The 14,982-nt window shown below is 44.3% G+C and overlaps 1 protein-coding gene across 4 annotated transcripts in view; it reads right to left on the bottom strand.

The window, feature by feature from the left end:
* Positions 1 to 14,982, bottom strand: part of MCM3AP (minichromosome maintenance complex component 3 associated protein) — a 79,031-nt gene that overhangs the window by 13,064 nt on the left and 50,985 nt on the right. For all 4 annotated transcript variants that reach the window (XR_013347576.1, XM_077830651.1, XM_077830653.1 and 1 more), the window contains 6 exons: positions 8,228 to 8,425; positions 7,785 to 7,853; positions 5,882 to 6,016; positions 2,401 to 2,554; positions 1,115 to 1,373; positions 612 to 709 (listed from right to left, as the gene is read on the bottom strand). Coding sequence is in view for 3 of the 4 variants with exons in the window: in XM_077830651.1 (XP_077686777.1) it covers positions 612 to 709; positions 1,115 to 1,373; positions 2,401 to 2,554; positions 5,882 to 6,016; positions 7,785 to 7,853; positions 8,228 to 8,425 (913 nt within the window). In the remaining variant the exon portion in view is untranslated. The remainder of the gene's footprint in view (positions 1 to 611; positions 710 to 1,114; positions 1,374 to 2,400; positions 2,555 to 5,881; positions 6,017 to 7,784; positions 7,854 to 8,227; positions 8,426 to 14,982) is intronic.

The raw sequence follows: 14,982 nt of genomic DNA, 5'->3' as shown, positions 1-14,982 counted from the left end.
GATGACCTCTCAAAGTCCTTTCCACTCCTACAATTCTATGATACAAAGGTTTGCCCGTAATCCAACATAACATTGTTTGGTTAAACAGCAGACACACCCCCGTTAGCCAATATAAGGTGGAGACAGCTGTGGATTATATTATCCTACCACTGAAGACCATAGTGCTATAGCTCAAATACTAGACAGGGCAGACACCAGTTTTGTGCAATTAATTGTGTGAGTCTCCAGACCATACGTAGAGGAAAGGCAGGAATACTGGTGGATGGACAAAATGCAGGGGCAGAGTTAAGTTAGGGCTGGAACCTTAGTTGAAAATGTTTGTGTTATTTTACTAATATTTTAAAGAACAATATCTTCTGAAACATAACTCTAGCCAAGTCCTGTTCTGGCCAAAGGTTGGTTCAGTAGGACCTAAGTTTTCTGTGCACAGACTATGATAAAGCTCAGTTTTAACAATGGGAAAAACAACCCACAAAATAAAAGGTTTGTAGCTTAAAACGCAGAGTTATTTAGAATGTGGAGAACATTCCCCACCAGATGTGAACAATTAAGGTAGTAGAGACCTTAGTGATAAGCTTTTGAATATTTAATTTTGGAATTACTGTTCCTACCCTGTTGGTGCCTTGCAAGTCACTGACAGAATCCGGAATCTCAACAATAATGTAGTCTGAAATAAGCTGAGCTGAAATCAAATCCTGCAGCATCAAACCTTTAAAGGAAAAGCAATTGCTGAAATAGCAGGCATTTTTCATTATTCATACACAGACAACAGAAAAAAAATGAAATTCTCCTATTCAGCCTATTCCCATTGACAGCGGAGATTTACTACATCTCTGACTGCCCCATTCTTTTCCCACACTGTAGCAACAAATTACATGCAAAGTAAAACTGAAATCCTTGAAAAAAACCCCTAATATTTGGTTTTGCTTTTCAGTTTACAGTCTCTTTCCTAAGGCTCTCTGGATTCGTGTTAGAGATCAGAGGATTCTTTCATCTCACATCTATAGCTCTTAGCCAAATGATGCATTTGGAGGAACACATTTATTGCTCATTCTCTGCCTTGGGCATAATCCTAAATATTAATAGTTATTTCAAGGTACAGAAAATCACACACCCTCTTCTACTTCCTTCTCTGTGGCCTCTTCTCCCCGCGTAGGGACTAGAACCACCAGAGGTACTATTGGATGGAAAGGCTTCGCCTGAAGGAGCTGTTTCAACTGCAGCAAAGCTGCAAGCCAGTAGACATCCTCCTCAGCCACATCGTCACTCCTCGCTCTAGGGGGCAGCAGGAGAACAAGACCACTCGTTCCAAGCAGATCTTTTTCTGCCTCCGCCACGTCAAGCTGCGTGTCACTGAGGGTTCCATGGGCCACCTGTGCAAGCACAAAGACGACAATTCAGTTACAGCAAACAAGAGGGGCTCAAAACACACTGAATGCTGTAGATCAAGCTAGCAATAGCATTTCAGACAGGAGGCTCCTTCCTGGAACTTTATGGGAGGGGGGAAAAAAAAAAGCTCGTGGGGGAGGCGAGAGAAAAATGAGTGAGACATTGAATACGGGCGCATCATACACATGCACATAAAAACTTCATAACAGGAATTTTATTTAGATTGCCAAGTCAAGCACTCAAAAGCTAGGAAACACCAGGATTAAAGCTGCCCGTGAAACCTTAATTTGGCACCCTCATTATCCAATCACATAGTAGTTTTCAATTATTGAAAAGGACTGAAAAAAAAAAGAAAAGGAAAAAGAGGAAAAGGAAAGGAAAAAATAGGGAACTCAAAAATTAAAAAATTTCCATTTCAAACCATTTTTCACAAAAAATACAGATTTTTATCGGTAAATGTCTATAAAGATCGATTTTGCTGATAAGCACACAAACCAATGGGAAAATATTTCCAGTGATAATCAAAATTTACAGACAAGAAAGAAAAACGCTGCTTGAGAACCTACTAGAGTTTGATTTAAGGCGAACATTTTGAAATAGTATGCTGACAATTTGCACTTTAACGATTACAAAGTTTTAAGTCTCAATGTTTACAGTCATTAAATAATTATTGTTGTCCACCCCCACTGCTTGAACCCCCATATTTTGCCACAACTGTGAAGATTTAAATAGATGAAAAGTTTTTTAAAGCTTAAAATAAACATTGATATTACCCATCAAAATTACAAATTACAAAAAAATAAAAACTGAATTTTGCTAAACTGGACAATAAAGCTTTGAATAGGGTTAAAATAATGAAATATTGAGACTCCCTGACTGTTACGACTTCGTAAATGGTGATGAGCTTGCAGATGACACCACACACTGATAGCCTTGGCAAAGCATTTCTTAGCATCAGAGAGGTGATGGGCCCAGGGAGCAGCACACAGCTTACAGACTGCTCCAACGTACCTTTACACACAAGTTGACACAAACAGCCTGATCTCCTTGCATACCAAGAGAGTTAAACAACGCAAGTGTCTGGACTCTCTCCTCTGTGTTGCAGATCATATCCTTGGATTTTTTATCTCCCATAAATTTGGCTTTCAACCAATCCGCTAGTACCCTGTGAACAAAAACACAAACCATCTTTTTCATTTGACGTGATAGGTGGCGCTGGCAGCAAAGTCTATAGTTAAGCGACCACTCTCCATTATAAACCCCACTTTTAAGTTGCTTAGAACTTTGTCAAAGTTTAATTATTTGGGCTAAAACTTTCCATGCCAGGTGTCTGCCTCACGTTCGTTTGTTCAAGCAAAATGGCTCAACTGTTTCTCTGAATGAAGTTAGGGGAAAATAGGTAGCTTTGCCAACTTGAAATTTAGCAGGGAGATAGTCCTACAGGTCCCCAGGAAAATCCATCCAGATTTATCTCAGTTACAAGCCTCTGAAAACTGCCATTTGCAAACGATCAGTTGAACTTTTTGGAAGCTTGCTACTAAAACCTCCAAACATTCCTTTCATAACGAGCATGTTCCAACCCCGAGCTTCTACGCCCCAGATTCTCTGACAGCCCTCACAGGCCCCACTCATCCTCCCACATGGGAGGCGCAGAGCTAGTGCTCAAGCCGGGACACAAGCTCAGCAGCAGTGCTCCCCACCACCTTAGACCTAGAGAAAAGTGTGCTAGGCTGAGTGTCAGGAGCCTTCCCTGGCTGATGATAATTCTGTGTACTTTACTGCTCCGACTGAGGAAACCTCTCACCTGCACCTTACTAAGAGTTGGCAAGTATCATTCCTCCCATTTTACAGAGGATACCTGAGAGGTGGCACAAGGTCATCCCTGGCAGAGCCAGAACTAGAACTCTGTCTGGAATGCTAGACCCAAGCGTCATCCACTTGGCCATACTCTCTTTCAGAATGAAGATGCCAAAGCTGTTGTCTAACTATTAGACAACACTCCCTCATAGCTAGGAAATGAACATGGGAATCCTGATTCAAAACAGTGGTCTGCTGTGTAGCAAAAAGAGCCGTACAAGCCACTGACAAAGTATGTTTTGCATGCTGTGATGTTCTGGTGTTCACCCAGGCCCATAAGGGATTTGCTCACCATCTGCCTTGCAATCTTGGGTGTTTTCTGGTTGTGCAACTTTGGTCCAGAGCTCTGATCCCAACAGCCTGCCAGCACCCACAAGCCTCACCCTGAACATTGCCCAACTTGGTTACTCCTGGCAGGCTGATCTCAGTACCTTCTATCCCCGAATTCACCCTCAAATTGTCCTACCGCAGGGATCAGTCCCTCTCACCGAACAGTCCCAGAGAAAGTGTGAAATTTGCTGCCTCTTCAAAGACAGTGAAACACTCCGACCTGTCAGTTTTCCAAAGCACACACTTCACTGAACTTTCCCAACACTGATGGTTTGTAATGAAAGGAAAATATTTTAACAACCAACGAACATGGATTAAGTGATAAGTAAAAGGGCTAAAGGTAGAAATGGCTACAAGCAAACACGCATCTAAAAGACTAAAATTTAATCTGGAAAGATAGTCTTTGTTCAAGATGGTTTCTCTCACGCACAGTCCCCTTTCCAGCTTTTACTGGTCAACATCCCATAGGAAGATCAGAGAGATCAAATTGCTTGGTTTGTCGTCTCCTAAGGTGAAGGATGAAGACGGAGTGTCTCTCTGTTGCTTACATTCCCAAAGGGACTGGCTTTGTTTTACAAGTCAGGAAGGCCTCCTGCAGATTCTCTCTCTCTCTCTCAGATGCAGGAACTATGCTAACTCTCTAGTCTCTAAGGTGCCACAAGTACTCCTGATCTCTGTCTCCTGAGTTCAGGATCAGGATAACCCCCTGCTGGATTCATTTACTGATACTGTAATATGTAAACTGAGGTAAACCTACATTTCTCTGTCTAGGACAGATCTGTTAATCACCTTCACCTAGACTAGACAATCTGGTCTTGAACATGTTCTAGTATCATCATACAGAGGGAATTCATAACTTCACATATAGAACATTGACACATGCATTTTACAATTATACTGATCACCAGCCTTCAGACGATACCTTAACACAATCCCTTTTGGATAAGTATCATGGCAGCAGAGTGTTGGCTGCAGTGAGTTGGCTGGCCTGCTGAGAGTCAGCACACCGTATGCCTTGGTAGTAAGGGCTCTTAGAGTCATACATCTCCTGCTAGAGGTTGATTCATATAGGGGATAACAGACTATTACTGCTACCATTTATTAGTCCATGCTGTGAATCCAACCGTCCTGCTTACAACCTTGTTGATGACCATGGCAGGGGTCAATATAGGATTGCTTTGTCCCACATGATGGAATTTCTGTTTTTACAGTTAGCTTTTTTAAAAAGGTAGGAAATTACGTATGCATTTTAGAAAGGTGCAATTTTATTTTTTTAAAACAGGGACGGCAATCAACCAATAGAACAGCTTACCAAGGGGCCCAGTGGATTCTCCATCATTTTAAAGCTTTGAAATCAAGATTGGCAGTCTTTCTAAAAGATACGTTCCAGGTTCAACCACAAGTTACTGGGCATGATGCCGGAACAGTTGGGTGAAATTCTATGGCCTGTATTGCATAGGTGGTTAGATAAGATTATCATAACGGCTCCTTCTGGCCTTCGAATCAATGAATCAACAGAAAATATCACAGAAAACTACAATGAAAGAACATTAATGTTGTAAAGTTAAACACTCCAAGTTAGGAAATGTCAAAATGAAGTTTTCTCATACCACCTTAATTCATCCCCCTTGTGCATATGCATTATGATACAGTCTTAACAACAATCCCAGGTTTGTTCCATAGACCGCTGCCTCATTCTGTGCACAGGGTAGACCATGAATGAGGCAGAGAGTTGTGAGAAGAGAGAGAAGATTCTGTTGGGCTGAAGGGACTGGAGTGGACCCAAGAAAGTTGGGTTCTACTCTCTCTCTCTGCCACAGACTTTCTATGTGAAGCTGGTCAAGACTGCGTCAAAACCCATACACGCCTGGAGCAGGATTAAAGTTGCCCCGGCCACCTCAATTCTCACATTTCCTGGATTTCAAGTGCTTGACTTTGCATGTTAATGTTCTTTTACTGTATGGGGTATGTAACAACAGTCTTAGGGCATGGAGATATTTATTTATGACAGGATGTGAGGGGTGAGAAAGGGAATGTGGCTCCATCTCTAGCAAAGCGTAAGGAATTTCCCCTCTCTGCAGCAAAGCTATTAACTTTAGAAAGGCGCGAGAACACACTGAAGATTTAGCTAAATAAATAGGGAACATTCTACTGACCAATATTTCACCCCTTTGTCCTGTCATTCATTGCCTTTCTTTCTACTCAGGACATGGGGAGCTACATTTCAATGACAGTACAAACCCATCCCCTCCTCCATTCTGTCTCCATGACATGCAAGGGAATGCCGGTTGGCTCCTCTGCTTACTGGCTGGGATCCTCTGCTGGACATCCTTCGTAACTCGGCAACACCAAGAGCACCTTCCAAAAGATCTGTTCTCGCTGAACTGGAATATGTTCAAGGATCAGTGACGGCAGATCCAGGGGTGTCCATGCAGCATCACTTAAAGAGAGTGAAAAGTATATGAAAAATAACTAAATATCTTGAATTTTTTAATGACTCTTCCTTTTCGCCCTAAACTAGATTTAGAAAAAAAGGTGATTTTTGCCCTATTCTGTTCATTCCCTTGGAAGCACCTGGCATTGGCCACTGTTGGAAAACAGGGTATTGGGCTAGATGGACCATCAGCTGATCTCATGGTCTTGAAAGGTCAGTGTGGCTGTTTGGGCAGCTGCGTGCTAAGGTAACCAACATTTTGAAGCTGTGAACATTGAATCAATGAATGCAGTTATAGTCTGATAAAATTAAGAGCTAATGTAAATGCTTTCTTTAAACGTTTTGCTTTCCACAAAGGAGTTACAAAGAGTTAAATGGGCATTCAAAGCAAGGAAGTCAAAAATTAGACCTACGGGACTAGGTATTCAGCCAATGTGTATTGCCATAGCTCAGCTGACTTCAAGGGTTACACTGATTTACACTCGCTGAGAATCTGGCCCATAAAATTTGTCTTGGTTTGTTGGATCATATGCACATCCCCACTCTCCCCTCACTGTGCCTGACTACTTTGATGTTGTAAATAGGCCAGGGATTGAAGTTCATAAGAAGCCTACGCAGGCAAGTGCCTGTGGGTTTAGAGAATACAATGAATGAGTAGGTTCTTTTGGCATCCTGTCAAACAACACTGAGAAAACTAGCTATTAGTTTATGGCATTTTCCCAGGAACCAGTAAAGCAGCCTTTAAACTCATTGATCCAACTTTCCATCATCCTATCAAAGTTCTATATTTATCATTTTTCACCCCCGTAATCATTTCAGATTTCACCACATGTTAAATTGTCTGAAATTTTATGAGTGATCTGGTTGCAGAAGAGACATTTTTAGTAAGTTTTGGGGAGAACTGGACCAACATCTTGGGACTGTTCAAAACGTCATTTACTAATCTGGAAAAGTTTCCTAGCTTTTTTGCCATGTCTCAGGAAGCAGTCTGCTTCCAAACTCCAACTAGATTTATTCTGTTCTCCTCAACAAGGATGGACTTTGTTGAGTTAGTTTGGGAGTTACTGAATTCTCTTTTGTCCACCGGAGGGGAACATCACAGAGTTCACGAATTCCACCTTGTATGTGCTAAGTTACAGATGTCTGCAGCTGCATGTTAATGACTTCTTAAAATATCCACACGGACCGGCAGAGATCCTGGTTTTAGACTTGTAAGTGTTCTCTCTCCTTGGTTTATCTCTGCTCTGAGCAGTGCTGTCTCCAGCTACAGCAGGTTTCTAGACACCAAAGTCATAAAGAAGTGGCCTCCTAAAACTAAGGAAATTCTGCCCACCTCCTCCATAACCATCATTACCTGTCTGACCTTCAGCTATGGGCTTCAGATCACTATTCTCTCACCGAGAGGTCTATAGTACTTACCAACATTTAAACTACAATTCCAGCCCACTGAAGACAAAGATCTGATGGTCCTTATGTTACAGAGACCACATCTCACTTATTGCTCTCTGCATATGAGCCATACTAGACTCTGCCCCATCTGCCACTCCACACACTCTCCCAGTATCAGGCAGACACTGCACTCTACAGGTTTAGGCACAAGAAAAGGGTTCTGATATTTTGGAGGATCCACCCTTCACCCACCTTCAGTTACATATATCCATAGGGGCTAGTCTGAAAAGTCCGCTAGAGCCCGAGTCCGCTAGAGCCTGCACCAACGTTTTCAGGGCACACAGCAGCTTTGTGCTAATGTAGCTCCAATGAAGCTCCAACTTACCATAGCAACTGCTGGTAAAAGTACTGAACTTTCATTTGGTGCTTTGTCCTGTTTCTCAGCCATCTTAACCTGGAAACAAAGAGGAAGTCTGGTCAGGATGTATCAAAGGTGTTGAGTCCCCTGTACAACACGTATAGGTCTGCAAGAGCTAAGAGTGCTCATCTGTGCACCAAGCAAGCCGGAACACTTAGGAGACTTACTACCATGGAAGAAGATCAGAGAGAAATTCTCTCTGGGTTTTCAGTTTGTTTCTCGTATGTGTCTGACTGCAATGTGTACAGCCAGTGTCTTTTTCATGAGGGTCCTTCACAGGACAAGGGATATAAGAAGATGTGCTTGTAAAACAAAATTTATATTATCAGGAACCTGTGCTCATATGAAATTATTTTAACTTATCTTTTGAAACTGACTAGATTTCAGGTTAACTGTGCAAGTGCTCTTACCTGGTGCAGGAGATTCCCAGATTTCCTGCATGTCCCAGGTTTACAATTCTCTTAATTAGGTTCTCCTCAGCAATAGGACACTCTGCACTGGGGGATAATGCTTTCAGTTTGTTTTTTGGATCCACACAACAGGGAGCTGCTGGGAATGCCCTCATTTGATGCTTCAGCTTCTTCCGCGCTGCAACAACTTCCCTCCATCTTTAAAAGAGAAAATACATATATGCTGTACTAACGAATGATGCTTATAAATAAATAAATCTCAAATTGTTTTCACAGATTTTCTGTTCAGAGTTATTCTTCACTATTAACTTTCCGGAGCTACTTTGGCACCTTAGGTTTATTAGCAGTTCAAAGTAGAAAAGGAGAGATCACTTACCTCACAGTAATTTGAGTTCTTTAAGATGTTTTGTCCCTATGGGCACTCCACTGTAGCATGTGGATGTGCCTGTGCGCTCTTGGCTGTAGTCTGCAAAGTAACATTTGTGGGCCCACGCAGACCAGCGCCTTATGCTGAGAGCGAGGGCATTTAGAGAGGTGTGAGTTCACCACCACTCAGTTAGTTCCTTCTCCACTGTGCAAGACTCCCAAGCAGGAGTTCAGTGAGATGGGTGCTACGGAGGTAAGTCCGGGACAGTTTGAAGGACTGTACCACCAAAGGTGGAAGCAGGTAAGATGGTTTAGTGTTTGGCTAAGATATGGCTAGAAGACCAAGTGGCAGACCTACAGATTTTTCAGTCAAGCTATGGACATGGACTGAGCTCTAGCAGAATGTGCTGTCACTTCCTGAGGGGGGGCATGTAACCCTGCATTCCCATAACAAGCCCTGATGCAACCCAAAACTCGCTTAGACAGTCCGTGTCTGGAAACTGGTTGGCCCTTCATCCAATCCAAAAATCAACACGAATAGCCTAGGAGAGGTGCAGCATGGTTTAACCCTTTTCAGGTAGAAGGAAAGGGCCCTCATTACATCCAAAGAATGAAGGCCTGATTCTTCTCTGGAGACCCCACCCCGCCTCTTCCCCTTCCCTCCCCCACACCCCTCCAGTGCCTCCAGATGCTGAAACAGCTGATCGGCAGTAGGTGCTTTGTCAGCAAAGTCCTCCAATTCACCATAGTTAAGGAAATCGTACTTGGCCAATGAGACCTGGTAGTTTGAAATTTGGAACTGGAGGCTTCCAGAAGAAAAGACCCTCCGGCCCAGAAGGTCTAAGTTTTTGCTTTCTTTATCCATCAGGGTGGACTGAAAATTTTGCTGTCTGAAGCGCTCTGCTGCTACTTGCACCAAGATGGAATTGGGCGGAGGGTGTGAAGAAAGAAACTCCGACCCCATGGCTGGTACCTAGCCTCCCTTTTCGTCCTCCTTGGTGGTAGGCATGCAAGTAGCCAAACCATTCAAGCTGGATGAAGACTGGCATAGTTGATCTATAGGGCAACTCTGCCCACTACCGAGGAGTGAAGAATGAATATATAGCTCATCCAGCTCCCTTTGCAGGAGCTCCTGGAACTGGCAGAAGTCGTTAGGAGGTGAGGGAGAGGCTGAAGTGACTGCAACATCCAGAGAGGAGGAAGGAAAACGCTCCTTCTCTGACAGTGCCCTCAGAACTGGACTGAGCAGCTCATCCTCCATAACATGTACAGAGCATCTGCTCGAGGATGCCCTATGCGTGGACAGGAGCAAAGCCTCCCTGGTGGAAGAGAGGGATAATCACGTTGTGTAGTAACTGCGGTTCTTCGAGATGGTTGTCCCTGTGAGTGCTTCACTTTAGGTGGTGTCTTGATGCCCTGCGCTTATAATCAGAGATTTGTGGTAGCAGTGCTCAGTTGGGCCGCGCACAAGCCATAGCCATCTTGCGCCGCTCTGAGCGGTTACATGGCGGTGCACAGCCAACCGGCCCCCTGTTCCTTCTCTACCTCAGAGAATCGGCCTTCGCCTCCGAAGTAGACGGGAGGAGGGAGGGTAGTGGAGCACCCACAGGGACAATCATCTCGTAGAACCTCACTTGTTACATAGTGGGTTGTGGTGGGGGCATTCTGGTTTCCTCCAGTGACAAAGATGAGAATATAAGAACGGCCGTACTGGGTCAGACCAAAGGTCCATCTAGACCAGTATCCTGTCTTCTGACAGTGGCCAGTGCCCGGTGTCCCAGAGGGAATGAACACAACAGGTAGTCATCAAATGATCCATCCTGTTGCCCATTCCCAGCTTCTGGCAAACAGAGGCTAGGGACACCATCCCTGCCCATCCTGGCTAATAGCCATTGATGGACCTATCCTCCATGAATTTATCTAGCTCTTTTTTGAATCTTGTTAGCATCCTGGCCTTCACAACATCCTCTGGCAAGTAGTTACACAGGTTGACTGTGTGTGGTGTAAAGAAATACTTCCTTTTGTTTTAAACCTGCTGCCTATTAATTTAATTGGTGACCCCCTAGTTCTTGTGTTATGAGGAGGAGTAAATAACACTTCCTTATTTACTTTCTCCACACCAGTCATGATTTTATAGACCTCAATCATATCCCCCCTTAGTTGTCGCTTTTCCAAGCTGAAAAGTCCCAGTCTTATCAATCTCTCCTCAAACAGAAGCAGTTCCATACCCCTAATAATTTTTGTTGCCCTTTTCTGAACCTTTTCCAATTCCAATATATCTTTTTTGAGATGGGGCGACCACATCTGCATGCAGTATTCAAGATGTGGGTGTACCATGGATTTATATAGAGGCAATATGATATTTTCTGTCTTACAATCTATCCCTTTCTTAATGATGCCCAACATTCTGTTCGCTTTTTTGACTGCCGCTGCACATGGAGTGGATGATTTCAGAGAACTATCCACAATGACTCCAAGATCTCTTTCTTGAGTGGTAACAGCTAATTTAGAAAGTTGGGATTATGTTTTCCAATGTGCATTACTTCGCATTTATCAACACTGTATTTCATCTGCCATTTTGTTGTCCAGTCACCCAGTTTTCAGAGATCCTTTTGTAGCAATTTGCAGTCTGCCTGGGACTTAACTATCTGGAGTAGTTTTGTATCATCTGCAAATTTTGCCACCTCACGGTTTACCCCTTTTCCCAGATCATTTATGAATATGTTGAATAGGACTCGTTCCATTACAGACCCCCTGGGGAACACCACACTGTACCTCTCTCCATTCTGAAAACTGATAATTTATTCCTACCCTTTGTTTCCTATCTTTTAACCAGTTGCCAATCCATGAAAGGACCTTTCCTCTTATCTCATGACATCTTACTTTGCTTAAGAGCCTTTGGTGAGGGACCTTGTCAAAGACTTTCTGAATATCTTAGTACACTATATCCACTGGATCCCCCTTGTCCACATGCTTGTTGGCCCCCTTAAAGAATTCTAGTAGATTGGTGAGGTATGATTTCCCTTTACTAAAACCATCTTGACTCTTCCCCAACAAATTATGTTCATCTATGTGTCTGACAATTTTTTTCTTTACTATAGTTTCAACCAGTTTGCCTGATACTGAAGTCAGGTTTACCGGCCCATAATTGCTGGGATCACGTCTGGAGCCCTTTAAAAAAATCTGCATCACATTAGCTATCCTCCAGTCATCTGGTACAGAAGCTGATTTAAAGGATAGGTTACAGATGACAGTTAGTAGTTCTGCAATTCCACATTTGAGTTCCTTCAGAACTCTTGGGTGAATACCATCTGATCCTGGTGACTTATTATTGTGTAGTTTATCAATTTGGTCCAAAACCTCCTCTGACGACACCTCAATCTGGGACAGTTCCGCAAATCTGTCACCTAAAAAGAATGGCTCAGGTTTCGGAATCTCCGTCACATCCTCAGCCGTGAAGACTGATGCAAAGAATTCATTTAGTTTCTCCGCAACGGCCTTATCATCCTTGAGTGCTCCTTTAGAATCTCGATCGTCCAGTGGCCCCACTGGTTGTTTAGCAGGCTTCCTGCTTCTGATGTACTTAAAAAAAATTTTGCTATTATTTTTTGAGTCTTTGGCTAGCTGTTCTTCAAATTCTTTTTTTGGCCTTCCTAATTGTATTTTTACACTTCGTTTGCCAGAGTTTATGCTCCTTTCTATTTTCCTCACTAGGATTTAACTTCCACTTTTTGAAGCATACCTTTTGGCCTCTCACTGCTTCTTTTACATTGTTTAGCCGTGGTGGCCCTTTTATGGTTCTCTTACTATGTTTTTTAATTTGATGTTTTTTACTATCTATGTTTTTAAATTTGTTTTTTTTTTTTAAATGAGAGGTGAGTAGGCAGCAATGTGTCATATTTGGCTGTGTCCTCAGGTTTCTCGGTGTCTCCCTCTTGTGTTTCTGAGGGTGCCGGGACAATTGGTGAAGGGGACCGGGCTGTTCTGGACCTAGGCGGGCTAGGGGGCCTGTGGTTTTGGGCCCTGTACATCGCCCATGGATCCCAGTATGACCAGTTCTCATTGCACACACACAAATCCCCTGTGATCACATCATCACTCTGGGGTCTCAGAGTATGGAGAGAGGAGTCTGTATACTGAGTAAAGAGCCCTTGAAATGGAAGGTCTTCCACTGTGTTTTCAACTTCTCTTGGAAGTCCTGAGGATTGGAGCCAGGATGCTCTTCTCATGACCACCTCTGTAGCCATGGACCTGACAGCTGTATCAGAAGCATCTAATGCAGCCTGCAGAGAAGTTTCGATGACCAACTCTCCTTCAGTGATAATAGACTGAAATTCAGCTTTCTGGTCTTGTGCCAAATGCTCATTAAAATGTGTATACTTGGAGTACGTATTGAAGTCATATTTTGCCATTAAGGCCTGGTAGTTGGCAATGTGAAATTGGAGAGTGGCTGATGAATAGCTCTTCCTTCCCAGGAAGTCCGGCCTTTTTGATTCCTTACCTGGTGGAGAGGGCCTACACTGAATTTGACAGTTCCTTTCATTGGCAGCCTCCACCACAAGGGAGTTGAGGTTAGGGTAGGAGAAGTAGCACTCTGTTCCTTCAGGTGGCATGTAGTATTTCTTATCTGTCTGCTTACAGGGCAGTGGAATTGTGGGAGGTATTTACCACAGGTTATACGCATGAGATGACAGTGCCTCATTGATAGGTAAGGCAACCTTTCCCTGAGGATTGGTGTTCAGGATGTCCACCAGGGAATGTTTGGACTCTTGCACCTCCTCTAGTGGAATACTGAAGGGAGTTCTCTAGCCTTTTCATGAGTTCCTGGAATCTCTTGAAATCACCTGCATAGGAGGGAGGTGGTGGCATCACCACGTCATCTGGATATGAAGATGACTTTCCAGACTGAGGAGAGATCTCCTCTCTCTGAGGCTCCTGTTCCTCTTGTACATCTTTTGATAATGGAGAGCAGCATGGTACCAAATGGGCACTGTACTAGAGGACGTTCTGTAGAAGCTGGTAGTTGGTATGGTACCGATGGGTACCAGCGCTTTTTCCTAGACATTATATTAAGTTGCTCACCATAGTGACCCCTTAGGTACCAGTAGTCCATCTGGGGAGAGGGATAAGGTAAGGTATGCCAATGATAATCATAACCTCTGGGCCTATGATGTTCTGGTAGGTTCCCCAGGCCCATCTTCATGCAAGGGGCTCATGGAGGTAGGGTAGTATGGTACCCGAATGAATCCCTGTACTGAGATCGCTGACAAAGCAGCAACAGAGGCTGTCTGTGACATAGAGGCCAATGTATTAGGAGGGAAGCAGACCCTTTGGGAGCTAACACATGCTCCATTAGCATGAGCTTCAGTCTAGCCTCCTTGACCCTCTTGGATCTGGTCTTAAAACCTAGACAGACCACGCATTTGGCAGGGTTGTAGGACTCCCCCAAAGACCACAGGCAGCTGGAATGTCCATCGCTGCTGAGAAATGACCTCTGGTAAGTCTCACAGGCCTTAAACCCTGGGATCTTGGGCATAACAACTATATTCCAACACAAAATCAAAGAAAATGAAACGGAAGGGATGGACTAACACAAAATAAAGTGAAGTAAAGTGAAATAAAGGTATATGGAAACAGAATAATTCAAAGAAAGAATGATCAAACAAAGAAGTAAAAGAATAATGCACAAGTGAAGGCGGGAAGCCAAATACAACAGTCAGTAGACTCCATCTCAAGTTGCAGGTGGTAGAGAAAGAACTGAGTGATGGCAAGACTGTGCATCCCAATATGCCCTCACTCAGAGCACGGAGGCGCCAACTTCTGCTGGTGCTGGTGGGTGCTCAACCCGCCTCCGCGCCCAGCCCCGCCCCCATTCCAACCCTTCCCCAAAGTCCCTGCCCCAACTCCGCCCCCTCCCTGCCCCTATTCCAACCCCTTCCCCAAATCCCCGCCCCGGCCCACCTCCTCCCCTGAGCACGCTGCGTTCCCACTCCTCCCGTCTCCCTCTCAGAGCTTGTTAAGCCGTGAAACAGTTGTCTGGCGGTGGCAAGCACTGGGAGGTAGGCAGAGAAGCGGGGACGTGGCGCGCTCAGGGGAGGTGGCGGAGGCCAGGTGAGGTGAGGGGAGGGGAGGGGAGCTCGGCTGCCGGTGGGTGAAGAGCACCCACTAATTTTTCCCCGTGGGTGCTCCAGCCCCGGAGCACCCACAGAGTCGGCACCTATGCACAGAGGTGCCATTCTACACAGGCACAGACCTGCAAATACTGCTTTCCAGACGCCAGTCAAGAGTGCACGGGTGCGTGACATCCTATGGTAGGGCACCTATAAGGATGTGTACTTGAAGAACTAATGTTGTCCCACAACATACGTTGGTTATGCCAGCATGACAGC

Source organism: Eretmochelys imbricata, chromosome 11 (assembly GCF_965152235.1).
Source record: "Eretmochelys imbricata isolate rEreImb1 chromosome 11, rEreImb1.hap1, whole genome shotgun sequence".
Classification (NCBI taxonomy): Eukaryota; Metazoa; Chordata; order Testudines; family Cheloniidae; genus Eretmochelys; species Eretmochelys imbricata.
Note: the sequence above shows the minus strand (reverse complement) of the source record. Positions and strands in the feature narration are given on the sequence as shown.